The sequence below is a fragment of the Parambassis ranga genome, chromosome 22 (assembly GCF_900634625.1).
Source record: "Parambassis ranga chromosome 22, fParRan2.1, whole genome shotgun sequence".
Taxonomy (NCBI): Eukaryota; Metazoa; Chordata; class Actinopteri; family Ambassidae; genus Parambassis; species Parambassis ranga.
In genome coordinates, this window is record NC_041042.1 from 14,146,362 (window position 1) to 14,165,138 (window position 18,777).

At 41.5% G+C, this 18,777-nt stretch overlaps 1 long non-coding RNA gene and 2 gene segments (V, D, J or C); 1 reads left to right on the top strand and 2 right to left on the bottom strand.

The window, feature by feature from the left end:
* The first annotated feature begins 9,243 nt into the window (after window positions 1–9,243).
* Window positions 9,244–10,706, top strand: LOC114427811 (Ig lambda-2 chain C region-like). The segment is given in 3 exon segments: window positions 9,244–9,253; window positions 9,297–9,401; window positions 10,135–10,706. Coding segments are annotated over 3 exon segments (435 nt in total).
* A 343-nt stretch (window positions 10,707–11,049) lies between these two features.
* LOC114427814 (immunoglobulin kappa variable 4-1-like) lies at window positions 11,050–11,626 on the bottom strand. The segment is given in 2 exon segments: window positions 11,050–11,375; window positions 11,469–11,626. Coding segments are annotated over 2 exon segments (378 nt in total).
* Window positions 11,627–15,765: 4,139 nt separating this feature from the next.
* LOC114428112 (uncharacterized) lies at window positions 15,766–16,643 on the bottom strand. The gene is made up of 3 exons (XR_003669519.1): window positions 16,588–16,643; window positions 16,114–16,317; window positions 15,766–16,016 (listed from the first exon to the last, which is right to left on the bottom strand). It is a non-coding gene; the product is annotated as an uncharacterized LOC114428112 (long non-coding RNA).
* Between the last annotated feature and the right edge of the window lie 2,134 nt (window positions 16,644–18,777).

The following is an 18,777-nucleotide window of genomic DNA, read 5'->3' on the forward strand; positions in this document are numbered from 1 at the left end:
GCTGTTGTCTTTCATTTTTGTGTCTTTGCTTGTTTGACTACTTTTATCTGCGGTGTAGGGTGAAAGAATTTATTCTGCACGGTATTAAGATGCAGTGTGTGTTCAGATATAAAAAAGTGTGCCACTAGCATGACGTATTCAGGTTTATATGTGTTTATCACTTAATAATGCGATTTTCATAAGTGTTTATGTGTTAGGAAGTTTTATAGAAAATCAAAGTAATTCGAGGATACTGAATGTATCAAGAAGTCATTTCATAGTGTGTCATATAACTTTGTTTTCTGCAGTTCAGGCTGTGGCAGATGAGATCAGTTGTTTTTCTGCTCTCTGGAGAGAGCTCCGGTTGGTACGAGATGGTCATAAATTCAGACTAAGGACAGCAGCACCTTTGACCTGATAAAAGCCAGATTCTAAAGGAATGTGTTTTTCTCCTGAGTGCCCCATGTTATGGTCATCCCTAGATCGGACTCACAACCTATGAGATTTAAGGAATTGGAGCTTTACCTTATTAGGGAATAAACACTAATAGTCTATTCGCTGTATGACCCAGGGTCTGCAGGGGCAGTAGATGCCCCTGTGGGCCGGCAGGCAGGAACGCCCATGTGGTATATCAATGTGTGAATTCCATGTCAAGTTGTTGTTGCTGCGTGGTTGTTTGTTGTGTTGGTTGTCCTGTTCTTGTGTTGTTCTTGTTAGGTTCTTGTTCTTCTGGTTGCAACAACCCAGAGCTCTGTGACTCAGAATCTGCCTCATTGTTCAATAAATTGTAATCTTGAGACCAGAATTTATCCGCTCCTTCCTCATAACTCGGCAGGTGATCAAAAGAAACAAGGGGAATTTTAACCCTAACAGCGGAAACCCTGCAATTTACAATTCAACCTTGTTTAACTGAATCTGTGCCTACACCTGAGTCATCTCACCCTCACTACCCAGAAAACATGAGGAAAACCTCAGAACAAGTTTTGTCCTGTTTGATTAAGAACATATGTTCAGTCCTCATAAGTTCTGATGGTCAAAGTGAAGTCAGAGCTGCTTCCACTGCCACTAAACCGAGCTGGTGTTCCTGATTCACGTGTGCTTGCAAATCTTATCAGGAGCTTTGGAGACTGTCCAGATATCTGTTGATACCAGAACATGTAGTGTCCATTGCTATTATAATTAACAGCGCTGCTGGTCATGCAGCTGATCGTGACAGTGGATCCTGGAGTAGTTGTCTTGTATTGAGGCAGCAGCAGGTCAGAGTCCAGATCAGGATGCTGATGAGAGTCATGCTGGTTGTGCTTCCTGCTGTGTTGACTGACAGATCTGAGCCCTGCAGTGTTGAACTGACAGGACTATAAACCTTCTCAGTTCACTGGAGGATCAGCTGACCATCCAAAGCCTCCTCTCTATGGAAATTATTTCTCTGCTCTTAGCACACAGCGTGGAAAAGTCTAGAAAATTGCTAATGGGAAATTAAACAATATTTTTTTCACTTGAGATAAATCATTTTCATTCGAAATAATGGAGAAATTGTGGCACAACAGCTTTGCTCAAACAATGTTCGTCTTTCTAAAACTAAGTTAGAAAGTGTTCTAAGTTAGAAAGTGTTTCACTTCAGTTTTATTTATGTTCATTGTGTTTCTGCTTGGTGACTCTGGTGTTGTGTTCACTGAACCAGTTTTCCTCATCACAGTCTCCCCACCAACACTCTACACCTGCAGCCTTCAGACACACGGATTGAAGTTTTTGTACAGCTCTAAATCACTGTGTGAACCCTGTACTACCATGATAGCCCAGACAGTGATAATCTCCAGCATCTTCAGCCAGAACTCCACTGATGGTTAAAGTGTATGAAGAACCAGATCTACTGCCACTGAACCGAGACGGAGTTCCAGTGAACAGAGTTGATGCGTAATATATAAGAAGTTTGGGAGGCTGTCCAGGTTTCTGAAGGTACCAACTTAAAGTGCTACCAATATTTGAACTCCCTGTGGCGCTGATGGTCACAATCCCTCCAACACTGACAGACTTGAATTTATCAGTCTGAGTCAGAAAATTGTTGGCAAACAACTCTGAAATCAGAAATGTAACATAAACATTGAGAATCAGCAGTTTAGATGATAGCAAACATGAAGAAGTGATGATTTAACAATGTTAGAGAAAAAAAATATCTCACCCTGACTCAGAAAAACCAACATGACAATCAGAGCTATTGGAAACATGGTGCTGATGCAGTTTTCAGTGTGAGGGCATGAAAACAGTTCAGAGTCTCTGCGACAGAAGAACTTAAACTCTGAGGAGCAGTGATGCAGAAACATCATGCAAAACACATTTGAAGAGGCAAACACACACCTGCTGTAATGAAACAGAGAAACCAGAGGTGATCTGAGGGGAGACTTCATGTATTCAGGCTCATTTGGCCGTTAAATTTCTTTAAACTTCATCATCGTCATGATTAAACTGGTAATGAATCTACATCCAGGACAGCTGCACTAGTATCCACTGATTAACTGCACTGACTACATGAAGAAAACATTACTACAAGTTCTCTCCTTTTTGTTTAGAATATACTTTCAGTCCTCATATTACTGTCATGATCCTGTGTTCTGTTCTAGTTTTATGATTTAATCCTTAGTTTCTTGGTTATGTTAGTGTGATTGTATTTCCATGCTTTGTTTGTTTGCTTCCTGTTTTATTTTGAAAGTCCCGTTCTCCATGTGTGTCCTTGTCAGTTTTACCTCCTAGTGGTTTTCCCTCTTTGTTGATCACGTGCCCCACCCTGATGTGTTTCTCCTGTGTCTGATGGCCTTCCCTGTCCTTGTGTATTTGATGTCTGTAGCTGTGTTCCAATTCAGGGTCTGCATCCTTCGGAGGACACAGCCTCCTGTGGATCCTCTAGAGGATCCGCAACCTTTAGTAAAGGGGACGGTCTAGCCTTCAAAGCACTTCCTGATTGTGGCGCGACGTCATAGCTTTTGCCCCCAAGCCCGGGAAAAACAAAAGCAGCGACGGGACAACAGTGTGGATTTAGAAATTTTGATTTTTTCATATATTTATTTGTTGTTGGAGGAAGAGGAGAGGCGGCTCCAGAGGCAGCAAATCCGGTGATGGCTCATTTTCTTCAGGCAGGGAGAGCGCAGTGGGGAGGTGACGGTAAGCTGCTGTTTAACCCATATTATTGATCATAATTAATATACCAGTTACTGAGCAAATGGTAGCCATACAACCAGTAGATTGACAAATATGATTAACCCTCATGCATTGTTCGCAAACACTACCCTAATGTGTTGTTCGGGGACAAAAACATCCCCTAACTTTAACGGTTTTAAAAATATATTAGATAAATATTTTTTTGAAATTTTTTTGCATAGACCTTTTAATTAACTTCAGTTCTAATCAACAGTAGTGAAAAAATCATTTTCCCCCAGGATTTTAACCCTTTAATCACCAATTTTATGAGGGGTGGTGCTGAAAATTGAAAAAAAAAAAACACAAAATGGCTCATTTTTAATAGAAAAGGTGAATGTGGACTGGATTCTTTTGAACCTTTATTACAGTCTTGGTCATGTCAAACATCAGTAAAAAAATTGACTTGATTGCATTATTAGTTTTTGCACAGCACTGGATTTTCTTTTTTTCTCCCTAATGTGTTGTTCGGGGACAAAAACGTCCCCTAACTTTAACGGTTTTAAAAATATATTAGATAAATATATTTTTGAATTTTTTTTGCATAGACCTTTTCATTAACTTCAGTTCTAATCAACAGTAGTGAAAAAATCATTTTCCCCCAGGATTTTAACCCTTTAATCACCAATTTTATAAGGGGTGGTGCTGAAGATTGAAAAAAAAACACACAAAATGGCTCATTTTTAATAGAAAAGGTGAATGTGGACTGGATTCTTTTGAACCTTTATTACAGTCTTGGTCATGTCAAACATCAGTAAAAAAATTGACTTGATTGCATTATTAGTTTTTGCACAGCACTGGATTTTCTTTTTTTCTCCCTAATGTGTTGTTCGGGGACAAAAACGTCCCCTAACTTTAACGGTTTTAAAAATATATTAGATAAATATTTTTTTGAAATTTTTTTGCATAGACCTTTTAATTAACTTCAGTTCTAATCAACAGTAGTGAAAAAATCATTTTCCCCCAGGATTTTAACCCTTTAATCACCAATTTTATAAGGGGTGGTGCTGAAAATTGAAAAAAAAACACACAAAATGGCTCATTTTTAATAGAAAAGGTGAATGTGGACTGGATTCTTTTGAACCTTTATTACAGTCTTGGTCATGTCAAACATCAGTAAAAAAAATTGACTTTATTGCATTATTAGTTTTTGCACAGCACTGGATTTTCTTTTTTTCTCCCATTTTGTCCCATAGACTTACATTATAAACACACTTTTTTTGACTGCACAGCCATGGCACTACATAATCATGCATTCTTGATTGTTGGTGGTTTACCCTGTTGGTAGGAGGTAAAATTTGTGATTTTTACAGTTAACAACTTAATTACCATATTAACCCTTTACCTGCAGGCCTGTGCTCATGTAGTGTAGTTTCTGGCTTGTATATGGAGTTATAGGGAGTATTTTAGCACATAATTGTGTGTCTACACACTGTGTGTGTATGTTAGAGAGGAAGAGAGCCATTTGCACACTGATCTTGTTGTCTGTGAGTACACACAACCACAGAGTCTTCATAGTAAACAAAAACAAAGAAAGTGTTTGTGGCCCTTTGATGTCTACAGGTGCAGACTAAACAAAACAAAAAGGCAAGTGGTCTTACATGTGACCTTGTGGTCATTTGATGGTGAGAAGAGCAGAAAGCAACATGAAGAGAGGATTCACTTGTGCACAATCTCTGGAAATGATTGTGCAGCCTGGCTCTATGAAGGGCCAGGCTGTGAAGCTGTGAAGGCTGCACAAGTAGATCCGTCACTTGTTCACAAGCGAATCCTTCATTCGTTCACAAGTGAATCCTTCACTCATGCACAGGTGAATCCTCTCTTCATGCTGCTTGCTGCTCTTGTCACCATTAAATGACCAGGAGGATGCATGCAAGTCCACTAGTGTTTTTGTTTTGTTTAGTCTGAACCTCTCAGCATCAAAGGGCCCGGCACTTACTTTTAGGGCTGCAACAAATTTACTTTACTTTACTTTACTAAACTACTTTTAATACTAATTTTAGTAGGGGACTAAACTGTAGATTAGATTTGGTTAGTCAATGATTATTTATTATGTTATCAAGTTATCTATCTATGGTGTCTATTTAGTAACATGCACATGTACGTATGGTCGTGTGGAGCGCAACACACCATGGAAAAGGGGCACTTAGACCTCACTTAGACTAATTCAGTGATCTCAACTGAGACACTAACCTAAAAGTAAAGTCACTCTACTGGAGGACGTGTTTTCCGAAAGCTAAAAAAAAAAAAAAAAACAGCTATTTTACCCATCCACAACTTCAGACGCCAGAACTCCTGGATGTTTTCATTTTACATGCTTATGCATTGCCGTTGTACGTCTGAATTAGGTACACTTCACTTACTTAGTAACTTTATTTTCCTGACTTTCCTTCCCTGACAGTGTGCAAATGGCTCTCTTCCTCTCTAACATACACACACAGTGTGTAGACACACAATTATGTGCTAAAATACTCCCTATAACTCCATATACTTAAGCCAGAAACTACAGTACATGAGCACAGGCCTGCAGGTAAAGGGTTAATATGGTAATTAAGTTGTTAACTGTAAAAATCACAAATGTTACCTCCTACCAACAGGGTAAACCACCAACAATCAAGAATGCATGATTATTTAGTGCCATGGCTGTGCAGTCAAAAAAAGTGTGTTTATAATGTAAGTCTATGGGACAAAATGGGAGAAAAAAAGAAAATCCAGTGCTGTGCAAAAACTAATAATGCAATAAAGTCAATTTTTTTACTGATGTTTGACATGACCAAGACTATAATAAAGGTTAAAAAGAATCCAGTCCACATTCACCTTTTCTATTAAAAATGAGCCATTTTGTGTGTTTTTTTTTTCAATTTTCAGCACCACCCCTTATAAAATTGGTGATTAAAGGGTTAAAATCCTGGGGGAAAATGATTTTTTCACTACTGTTGATTAGAACTGAAGTTAATTAAAAGGTCTATGCAAAAAAATTTCAAAAAAATATTTATCTAATATATTTTTAAAACCGTTAAAGTTAGGGGACGTTTTTGTCCCCGAACAACACATTAGGGGGTAAAATTTGCCCACAGTGTACCGTTGACCTATGAAAAATTTTAAAATCATATTAACAAAATTTATGTAAAATTAAGCTTATTGAGGAAAAATGATTCAATTTGTCCACATATTGACAAAGTTATGGCCAAAATAAACAGAAAAATTTCTCTCAGAGGACAAAAATGTCCCGAACAACGCATGAGGGTTAAATGTAATTTATATTTTATTCAATTGTAAGACTTGATACAGGGTTCTGTTTGTAATTTTAATACTTTGAATTAAATAGCTAAATGTGTAAGATCCCTGCCTGAACCCCCTGACTTAATTCACTGCTTTAATGTTGTGGCATTAAGCATCAGCGCTGCACCTCACCTTTGTGCCTCAGGTGTGTCACTACACCAGAGAATTATTGGAGGCAGCCAGTGGGGCTCCCTGGCAGGATCAGCTGTCTGTCCTGGAGGAGGTGCACTGACCACCATTACCTTTGGAGGGTGAGTATACATATTTTATAGCTATTCATATTTTAAGCTGCTTTGGAAATTATTATTATTATTTTTACCCTTTTTAAAAACATCTTTAATAACATGGCAGCCGCCAATCATCAGCCCTGCAAACCCTGATGGACGATGTGGTGGACAGAGGAGACAGGCACCCCCCACCCCCAGATGATGTCCCACTCACAGCCAGAGGACTCCAAGGTCTTCAACGTGGCATCATCCAGTCCCGCAGCACAAGGGGACTAACAAGGTTAGAAGAGTTTAAGCACACAAAGACAATTTAATATATAATTTAATATACAATTTAATAAGTAACCATTTAAATAACACAGAACAAAAAAAATCACTGCTGTCCACCATCCTCTCCAATGAGCTGAGGTCTGTCCATTCTTTCTCTGCTCTCTCTCTCTCCCTCTCTCTCTCTCCTCTCCCTCCCCCTCTCTCTCTCCCTCTCCAACCTCATGTCCTCCATTATCAATTGTAAGATTTCATCTGTTTCCCTCTGCTCCTCCTACAACAAAATGACAACAGGCAATATGACCGTTTGATATAATAACGATAATATTGCTCTTCAAGTGAACTATGCTTTATACTATACTACAGTAAACAGTCAAGAAACAACATTCAATCAAAACGTTTAGTTTACGTTTACAGCGCCTCGTATCAACAGGACGTCATGTTTTTAAATATAAAACTATCATTTTTTAATGCCGCAATCACTACTAGCATTTTAAAAATTCCTCGAACTACTGCCCTTTACTTACATTTAAATGTGAATTTGGCACTACTGCCGCTGCCACCCGCTTGGTCCGTCATTTTACTGTTGAAAATAATAGGCCCGCAAAGAATCTTGGGATATGTAAGGCCACGAAGGATGGTAGCGATGCATCCTCCGAATTCAGGCAAAAGCAGGAAGCAGTTGGAGGCCGCATTTGAAGGACCCTTCGAATTTTGGCGAATTGGGAGAGCCTTCGTGCAGCGTTGTGACGTATGCGGCCTTAAAATGCGCACTCCGAATTGGAACACAGCTTGTGTCTCCTCTCACTCTTTGACAGATCGTCTTGTGTGTTACTCTGAGTGTTTCTGTATTGTTCGCTGTAGCTTTGACCTTTTGAACTCTGTCGCATGTGGATGTTATCTTTCTGATTTTGGATACTGCTAACACTCTGATTCTGATCTAGCCTAACCCCTTTTCTACAGTCTCCCTGTTAGACTGTTTTCTGTGTACAAAGCCTCGGTTTTGAATTAAACTTTGGATTATTGTCAATCACTGAATCCTAATCCTGCATTTGGGTCCGTTCTCCTGAGACATTCTTGACAATTATATTAAGATTTCCAGCTGCTGGCGGCAGCTTTACATGCAGTTGGATAGTAGAGAAACACAACATGATTGTGTGTACTTCACAGTGAAGACTTTTCGTTTTGGTGTAATTTTGGTGACATCCCTTCTCATGAAATTAAACTGATTTTATTTCAAAATTAAAACTTTGTCAGTGTTAATATGTGTGTGTAGTGCTTGGTGAGGTTAGTGTCAGCTCTGTGTTCAGTGGTCTGTGTCAGAGTCTCTTCCTCTTCAGCAGCTGCAGTCGGTTCCTGCTGTAACAGCTCTGTGTCTCTGACTGAGGGAGGTTTTTGTACAACTGTAAATCACTGTGTCAACATGTTAGCACTGTTTATGACATGAACACTCTGACAGTAGTAAACTGCAGCATCTCCAGTCTCGACTCCACTGATGGTCAAAGTGAAGTCAGAGCTGCTTCCACTGCCACTAAACCGAGCTGGTGTTCCTGTGTGTCTTATGCTCACATGTCTTATCAGGAGCTTTGGAGGCTGTTCAGATTTCTGTTGATACCAGAACATACACTGACCATGAGTGCAACCAGCTACTGCTTGGCTGGTCCTACAGCTGATAGTGACAGTGGATCCTGGAGTAGTTGTCTTGTATTGAGGCTGAGTCACAGTCACCTGACCGCTGCATCCTGCAGACAAAAACAAATCATTCATTTATCAGCAGAAATAAAGGAGAGAAAAGGCAGCACATCATGTTTGAAAATGTCTCTGAGTGAATGAACCTGTGAAGCAGCAGCAGGTAAGAGTCCAGATGAGGATGCTGATGAGAGTCATGCTGGTTGTGCTTCCTGCTGTGTTGACTGACAGATCTGAGTCCTGCAGTGTTGAACTGACAGGACTATAAACCTTCTGAGTTCACTGGAGGATCAGCTGACCATGCAAAGCCTCCTCTCTATGGAAATGATGTCTCTGCTCTCAGCACACTGAACACAGTGAGGGACACAACACCAGGAGGAACACTGTTTGGATTTCATCTATTTATGATTTTAATGGAACAGAAGAAAACATTTTAGAAATATAAAGGAGCATTTACACATTATTTTTTACACCTACTGTGGATTTAATGTAATCTGTTTCAAAGGAATCTTATTATTGTGTCTCAGTTCTAAACAGTCACAGTGAAATCTTTAAAATTGTCTTAAATTATGATAGTATTTAAATTGGCTTCACTGAAATCGTTTTGTTTATGAATAAAAGTGTGGACTGTAAAGTTTCACTGAGAAAAAAGTGACTTTTCAGCATTTAGCAGCTTGTTCACAGTGCAGGAGGTTTTTGTACAGCCTCTTAATGAGTTTGTATCACTGTGGTACACTTTCGGTGGAGGAACCAAACTCATCATTCACTGTAAGTATGAAAAATCTTTTATTTTCTGCATAATGAAATATTGTTAAAAATACTGATTATGGAGGAAATAAAACATGTTTTTATGTAAGCATTTTATAATTTGCACAAATTTATGTCATTTGTGGGTCCATAGGACTGATTATTTTGAGCAGAGTAGATAAATGTAATGATGTAAAATAATATAATTGATAGTTTTTAATGTTAAATATGAATTTGTATAATTCATTAAATCTGATGTTCATGTTTATAAGAAATAAGTGAGTTAAATGTAGATCCACTGCATCAGTAGTTTGTGTTCACAGTTCGTTAGCTTGATGTGGTGAAAAGGAAGTGAAACACACAGATGACAAAGTCCTTAACTCTGTAAAAACAGTTATTTTCTTCATAAAGGAAGTTGTTGCTGTACCAGTTTTTATTACTGTTAATGATCAAAACCTGTCACTTTAGTGTTGTTGAAGTTTTGTTTCATATTTGTGTGTCAGTCTTATTATTTCATGATGAAGAACACAGTGGAAGATTCAGACTTTAAATGGTTAAATCACACAAATGTTCACATGTTGTTTAATCTGCATCATTCCCTCTCATTCCTCTCCTCCTCTGTCTGATCACAGTGTCATGCACACAGCTAGTCCACAGTGCTGTTACCCTCTGTTGTGTGTCTGTCTCATGTCCAGCTGTCTGTCCCACAGTGGAAGTTAATCTGCTCCTTGTGTGTCTCTGCTCTCTCCTCCAGCTGGTTCCATGGTCAGGCCCACAGTCTCTCTGCTTCCTCCCTCCTCTCAGCAGCTCTCTGGGGAGTCGGCCACGCTGGCCTGCATGCTGACCGACTACTCTCCTCAGGGAGCCGTGGTGACCTGGGAGGTGGGCGGCACAGAGCAGAAAGAGGGGGTCCTGAGCAGCTCAGAGGTGGAGAAGAGCGGACGCTACAGCAGCAGCAGCACCCTGACCCTGAGCAAGGACCGCTGGTTGAATGGAGACCAGTTCTCCTGCAAGGTGCTCCATCATGACAACACCCAGACCAAGACCATCCAGATGAGCCAGTGTAAGGGCTAGAGGGGCTGAGCGAAGCCCAGGACAGGAGGTCTGTGTGGGTGGAGCAGGAGGAACACACCTGCTGCTCTGATCAATATGAGTGTTTGCAGAGGAGACTGAAGCTTTGTGTGACAGAGAACAGCACTGCTGAAGTGTTGGACAGCAACAACTTAGAGAGCAACATGTGTAGCTCAGCAGCTGGGTGTCTGTGTGTTTAATAACTGTCATGATGATGTTTATGCTTAATAAAGCTTGCAAAGATAAATAACATGATGAAGAGTTTTGTCCTTTTTGTCTGATTTAGATCAGTCACAAATATGATGGTTTCTACGACAACTGAAACTCCTCCAGATCTGAATGTGAATTTTCATCAAAATTAAAACAGCAAAATGAAGATTTGTTTTTATTTCTGAAAATAATTGTGAGCTAGTTCTAATATAGTGTTAGACTTCCTTATATTGAATTTGTCAGTGTGTGTGTAGTGCTTGGTGAGGTTAGTGTCAGCTCTGTCTTCAGTGGTCTGTGTCAGAGTCTCTTCCTCTTCAGCAGCTGCAGTCGGTTCCTGCTGTAACAGCTCAGTGTCTCTGACTGAGGGAGGTTTTTGTACGACTGTAAATCACTGTGTGAACACTGGACCGCTGTGGTAACTCTTACAGTAGTAAACTGCAGCATCTCCAGCCTCGACTCCACTGATGGTCAAAGTGAAGTCAGAGCTGCTTCCACTGCCACTAAACCGAGCTGGTGTTCCTGATTCACGTGTGCTTGCATATTTTATCAGGAGCTTTGGAGGCTGTCCAGATTTCTGTTGATACCAGAACATAGCGTGATCTCCATCACTGTAAACATGAACAGCTGGGTTGGTCGTGCAGCTGATAGTGACAGTGGATCCTGGAGTAGTTGTCTTGTATTGAGGCTGAGTCACAGTCACCTGACCGCTGCATCCTGCAGACAAAAACAAATCATTCATTCATCAGCAGAAATAAAGGAGAGAAAAGGCAGCACATCATGTTTGAAAATGTCTCTGAGTGAATGAACCTGCGAAGCAGCAGCAGGTCAGAGTCCAGATGAGGATGCTGATGAGAGTCATGCTGGTTGTGCTTCCTGCTGTGTTGACTGACAGATCTGAGTCCTGCAGTGTTGAACTGACAGGACTATAAACCTTCTCAGTTCACTGGAGGATCAGCTGACCATGCAAAGCCTCCTCTCTATGGAAATGATTTCTCTGCTCTCAGCACACTGAAGGCAGCGTGGATCAGAAAAAGTCTAGAAAATTGCTAATGGGAAATTAAACAATATTCAATGATGTGAATAATGATACACAAAGTTATAGCAAAGATTTCTTTCACTTGAGTTGAATCATTTTTATGGAGAATAATGAAGAAATTGTGGCACAACAACAGCCTTTCTTTAAAAATCTTACTTTTCTTCTAAAACAAAAGTTAGAAAGTGTTTCACTTCAGTTTTATTCATGTTCATTGTGTTTCTGCTTGGTGACTCTGGTGTTGTGTTCACTGGACCAGTTTTCCTCATCACAGTCTCTCCACCAACACTCTGCACCTGCAGCCTTCAGTCACACTGAGGGAGGTTTTTGTACAGCTCTAAATCACTGTGTGAACGTTCCATCGTAATGATAGCCCAGACAGTAATAATCTCCAGCATCTTCAGCCTGAACTCCACTGATGGTTAAAGTGTATGAAGAACCAGATCTACTGCCTCTGAACCGAGACGGAGTTCCAGTGAACAGAGTTGATGCACCATATATAAGAAGTTTAGGAGGCTGTCCAGGTTTCTGAAGGTACCAACTGAGAGCAGCATCAATATTTGAACTCCCTGTGGCGCTGATGGTCACAGTCCCTCCATCACTGACAGACTTGGATTTATCAGTCTGAGTCAGAAAATTGTTGGCAAACGACTCTGAAATCAGAAATGTAACATAAACATTGAGAATGAGCAGTTGAGATGATCATAAATGAGAGAGATGACAGCAAACATGAAGAAGTGATGATTTAACAATGTTATAGAAAAGTTCAAAATCTCTCACCCTGACTCAGAAAAGCCAACATGACAATCAGAGCTATTGGAAACATGGTGCTGATGCAGTTCTCAGTGTGAGGGCATGAAAACAGTTCAGAGTCTCTGTGACAGAAGAACTTAAACTCTGAGGAGCAGTGATGCAGAAACATCATGCAAAACACATTTAAAGAGGCAAACACACACCTGCTGTAATGAAACAGAGAAACCAAAGGTGATCTGAGAGGAGACTTCATGTATTCAGGCTCATTTGGCCGTTAAAGTTTCTTTAAACTTCATCATCATCATGATTAAACTGGTAATGAATCTACATCCAGGACAGCTGCTCTAGTATCCACTGATTAACTGCACTGACTACATGAAGAAAACATTACTACAAGTTCTCTCCTTTTTGTTTAAGAATATACTTTCAGTCCTCATGATCCAGTGTTCTGTTCTAGTTTTATGATTTAATCTTTAGTTCCTTGGTTATGTTAGTGTGATTGTACACTGCTCAAAAAAAGTAAAGGGAACACTAAAACAACACAATGTCACTCCAAGTCAGTCACACTGAAATCAGCCTGTCCAGTTAGGAAACACTGATTGTGAATCAGTTTCAGCTGCTGTTGTGCAAATGGAACAGACAACAGGTGGAAATGAGGCAATCAAGACAAGCCCTATAAAGCAGAGGTTCTGCAGGTGCTGACCACAGACCATTTCTCTGTTCTCATCCTTTCTGTGTGATGTTTCATATAGTTAGCCTTAAACATAGTGTGTAAGGCTGGTAGGTATAGTTACAGTCGCCTCAGCCACAGGTATAACAGGTGTCATAGGGCTCATAAAATCTCAACTTTTAGCACAGCTATGCTGCTCTAGGCCTACGCTGTCGGGGGGCACAAACATGACCCACTGAGCAGTTTCTCTCTCACCCTCTGACCTCTCCTCTGCTCTCATTAGTCTGGCTCATCCTGGTAATATCATCTCATAAACTGTTTGCTGTCTTTCCCATAGTTTTGTGCCTCTCTTTCTCTTTGCAGGTCTCAAGACCTGCATGCTGACCTGCAGTCCAACCCATGAACTCTCTTGTGCTCACTGACTTCACTAGCCCCTGCTACACATCTTTGTTTAAATTACTATTACTACTTATGGACTGACAATATATATAGATATCCATTATAATATAATCACTGTTTCATCTTGCTTGTCATGTTTGCTCCGTACTGTATCATGTTTGCTGCTTGTTTGCTCCTCTCTCTCTCTCTCTCTCTCCTTCATCCTCTCTGTCCTGTCTCCCTCTTCTGCTCCTCCTCTACCCAGCTGACTGGCAGCAGGAAGGTTCTTCCTTAAGAGATGACAGACCTGCTCAAGGTTTCTTCCTCTTAAAGGGAGTTTTCCTTGCCTCAGTGCTCTTAAGGGGGTTCAGACGCTGGGTCTCACGCTCTGGGTTCCTGTGAAGCGCTTTGAGACAACTTCTGATTGTAAAATGCGCTATATAACCAAAACTGAATTGAATTGAATTGAATTGAATGTTTTGCTCACTTTTGCAATTTGTCAGTGCTCTCACCCCTAGAAGTAGCATGAGGTGTTGTCTACAACCCACACAAGTTGCTCAGGTAGTGCAGCTCATCCAGGATGGCACATCATTGCGAGCTGTGGCAAGAAGGTTTGCTGTGTCTGTCAGCACAGCGTCCAGAGCATGGAGGAGATACCAGGAGACAGGTCAGTACACCAGGAGATGTGGAGGGGCCGTAGGAGGGCAACAACCCAGCAGCAGGACCTCTACCTCCTGCTTTGTGCAAGGAGGAACAAGAGGAGCACTGCCAGAGCCCTGTAACATGACCTCCAGCAGGCCACTAATGCGACCCTACTTTTTTTCAATAGTACAATGACGAACCAAGCGAGCGGCACCGGCAAGCGTGCCGAATTCACATTTAAATGTAAGTAAAGAGCAGTAGTTCGAGAGTTTTAAAATGCTAGTGATAGCGGCATTAAAAAAATGATAGTTTTATATTTAAAAACATGACGTCCTGTTGATACGAGGCGCTGTAAGCTAAACGTTTTGATTGAATGTTGTTTCTTGACTGTTTACTGTATTATAGTATAAAGTATAGTTCAATCAGGAGAGACTAGATGTTTAAATGAGAAAGTATTTATTGAAGTACAATGAATGAATGAGCAGACGGAGGAGTTCATAAAACTCCGAGGTCAAAATGACCACCTGTTCACAGGAGCGAAAAACACAGCCATCCTCGGCTGGAGGTAACTGTTGAGTGATAAACCTGATGCCACTCTTCACATATCTGTGATAGTGTGATCTTGTGTGTTTACCTGTTGTCATGCTTTTCTTGTGTATAGAACAATCCTGCACAGAATGGGCCTGGAGGGCACAGTGGATCCCCAACAGGCCAAAAAAAATGGGACAACTTGAAAAAGAAATATAAAGTATGTGCAGGTTTGGATAATGATAGGGTAACTATTGTACCCAGATTAATGAACACTTTATTATGTAACCTAGAAGAATCTTCGAGTAACTGTTCCCAAGTAGTTCAAATGCCTTTTGGCATCAAGCCTTTATCAGGAAATCACACAGATTGATTGTTTCTGCAGGACTACCTGAATCCCATTCCAAACAGCACCTTAAACATATTTATATTTGAGACCATCAAGCACTCCTTTAGACTTTAAATAAACACTGCAGAAAATTGCATCTGCTGACATGATTGATTTCTTATGCTTTAGGAATGCAAAGATTCAGGGACAGGGCTCGGAGTGGCTGGAACGCCAACTGCTGCCACCTGGCCCTGGTTTGTCCTCATGGATGAGGTATTAGGACAGAGGCCCTCTATTTTCCCACCTGTCCTAATTGCCTCCATCCCTGAGGACACACCAGGGCCAGGTGCTGCAGAGGGTGACCAGCAAGAAGAGGAAGAGGATGATGATGATGACGATAATGAGGAGAGGCAGCCAGGAGTGCAAAGGAGAGCAAGGAGGAAGAGGAGGAGAGAAAACGATGAGTTGTTGGATCTAATAAGGCAGGACATGAGGCTGCGGAGGGAGGCTGAGGAAAGAAAGAAAGAGAGAGCAAAGAGAGGATGGACAGACTTTTTAGTTTATTGGAGAGGATGGTGGACAGGAGGTAATTTGTTTTTGTGTTGTACAGTCAAATTTCTATGTTGTTTAAGTTGTTATTTACATTGTTACTTGATAAATATTTATTTCCATTGTGTTTATAAAATGTTCTAATGTTACATGATCTGGATCTGTTTGATGACCTATTTATAATTTAAATAAACGTTAGAACTTCTCAGTGACAACAGTGATTTATTTCTTCTATACAAGTATTTACAAAAGCTCAGCAGACATGACTATATACAAGGAACATATATACATTTTCGGCTGAGCAGGAGTCCCTGGTGGTGCTGCTGGACTGGATGGGATGCCACATATAAGACCTTGGAGTCCTCTGGCTGCGAGTGGGACATCATTTCGGGGGAGGGGGATGGCTGTCTCCACCGTCCACCGCATCGTCCATCAGGGTTTGCAGGGCTGACACAATTGACGGCTGCCATGTTACTGAAAATGTTTAAAAAGACCCAAGTAATAATTACTGTAACAGAGCTATTTCCACAACAGCTTGAAATTGAAATAGCTATAAAATTACTATACTTACCCTCTGAAAGTAATCATCAAGTATACCATCCTCCAGGGCAGACACCTCAGCAGACAGCTGATCCCGCCAGGGAGCCCCACTGGCTGCCTCCAGCCCATTCTCCCCCTCATCCTCCGGCATGTCCTCCTGCACTCCATCCTCTGGGGCCATGATGTCACCAGCACCCAGGCAGATGTTGTGCAGGCAGGCACATGCTGTTATGACCTGTAGAAAAGAATAATTACTTACATGGTATTCCACCAATAAGCAATATTTCTCTCGTGTAGTGACATACCTGAGGCACAAAGGTGTGGTGCACCTCCAGCGCTTGGAAGGAAGATGGCTCGCCACCTCGTCTTCATCATTCCAGGGCACGCTCTATGATGGAGCGTGCCCTGGAATGATGGCTGTTGAAGCGCTGGGCTGCCACACCTTGTACCGGCTGCTTGTAAGGAGAGATGAGGGGGAGTGGATGCTGGAGACATGGGTACCCACCATCTGCCAAGATGAAGTGCCCTGGAGGAGGGTAGATGCCACGCCTCTACAGTGGGCTGTGCCGGAGTACCCTGGGGTCGTGCACGACCCCGGCCAGCCCACGTACGTGTCAATGAAGCGGCCCTGATGGTCACACACTGCCTGCAATATAATGGAGGAAAAAGTTTCCTATTGCGGTAGCAGTGACCATCAGGGCTGCTTGGAGGCTTGATCCTCACATGGCAGCCATCAATTGCTCCAGCAGCTTTGCGGAAAGCTCTGTGTCTCGCCAGCCCTGCAAACTCCTGGGTTACTGCCGCCAGGTCTTCTGAGGTATTGGGGAGGTAGATGACCTTGTGGAGGACAGCCACCACCTCCCCAGTAACCCGAACACCCTTGCCACCACTCTGTAGGATGTCCCACTCGCCAGCCAGAAGAGGAAAACCAAGGTCTCTATTGTGGCAACCCATCCGTGTCTGGTGTAGAAGCTCCAGCAGCACCACCAGGGACGCTTCCTTCTCAGCCGGAAGTCTTGGGTGGTGTCATGGTTGTTAAAAAAGGTTTGTAGAACAGGGACCTGTACATTTATGCGCCAGTACATCGGTCTTGTCTGGATGGAGACATGAGGGTAAGAACAAGAGGATTAAACTACAGCAACTGATTTACAGCTGATACAATTCTAGTGAATGTTAACGGTTCTTACACATTTAACTAGTTTCAAGTATTCAAGTCTTACAAATGAATAAAATACATATTACATTTAATCCTATTTGTCAAGCTACTGTTTATATGGCAGGCGTTTGTTCAGTAACTGGTATATTAATTATTATCAATAGTATGGGTTATAACAGCAGCGGGTTAACGTTACCTCCCCACTGCGCTCTCCCAGCCTGAAATAAACGAGTTGCCGCTGGAGCCGCCTCTCCTCTTCAGCCAACAACATAAATATTTCACAAAACTAAATCCAAATCTCGATCTCCATTTCCATCTTTCGTTTTTCTGCCTTTTCGTGTCTTTCCTCTCTTACTTTTCTCTTTTTACTCTGTGTCTGTCTGCTGTCGTCTGTCCGCATTTGTTTTTCCCGGGCTTGGGGGACAAAATTTATGACGTCACGCCACAATCAGGAAGTGCTTTGAAGGCTAGACCGTCCCATTTACCAAAGGTTGAGGATCCTCCGGAGGATCCTCAGGAGGATCCTGCACTACACAGATAACTACACAGATAAAATAGTTTTAAGTAGTTTTTGGATACTGCTTACACTCTAATTCTGATCTAGCCTAACCCTTTTTGTATTGTCACCCTGTTAGACTGTCTTCTGTGTACCAAACCTCTTTTTTGAATTAAACTTTGGATTATTGTGAATCACTGAATCCTGATCCTGCATTTGGGTCCTCTTTCCTGAGACATTCTTGACAATTATCTTAAGATTTCCAGCTACTGACTGCAGCTTTACATATAGTTGGATAGTAGAGATACACAACATGATGGTTCACAGTGTTGACATTTTGTTTTGGTGACATCCCTTCTCATGAAATGTAACTGATTTTATTTGAAAATTAAAACTTTATCAGTTAATGTGTGTGTAGTGCTTGGTGAGCTTAGTGTCAGCTCTGTGTTCAGTGGTCTGTGTCAGAGTCTCTTCCTCTTCAGCAGGTGCAGTCGGTTCCTGCTGTAACAGCTCTGTGTCTCTGACTGAGGGAGGTTTTTGTACGACTGTAAATCACTGTGTGAACATGTGAACACTGTTTATGTAATGGAAACTCTTACAGTAGTAAACTGCAGCATCTCCAGCCTCGACTCCACTGATGGTCAAAGTGAAGTCAGAGCTGCTTCCACTGCCACTAAACCGAGCTGGTGTTCCTGATACACGTGTGCTTGCAAGTTTTATCAGGAGTTTTGGAGGCTGTCCAGATTTCTGTTGATACCAGGACATGTAGTGACCATTACTATCAACGTAAACAGCGGGGCTGGTTGTGCAGCTGATAGTGACAGTGGATCCTGGAGTAGTTGTCTTGTATTGAGGCTGATTCACAGTCACCTGACTGCTGCATCCTGCAGACAAAAACAAATCATTCATTTATCAGCAGAAATAAAGGAGAGAAAAGGCAGCACATCATGTTTGAAAATGTCTCTGAGTGAATGAACCTGTGAAGCAGCAGCAGGTCAGAGTCCAGATGAGGATGCTGATGAGAGTCATGCTGGTTGTGCTTC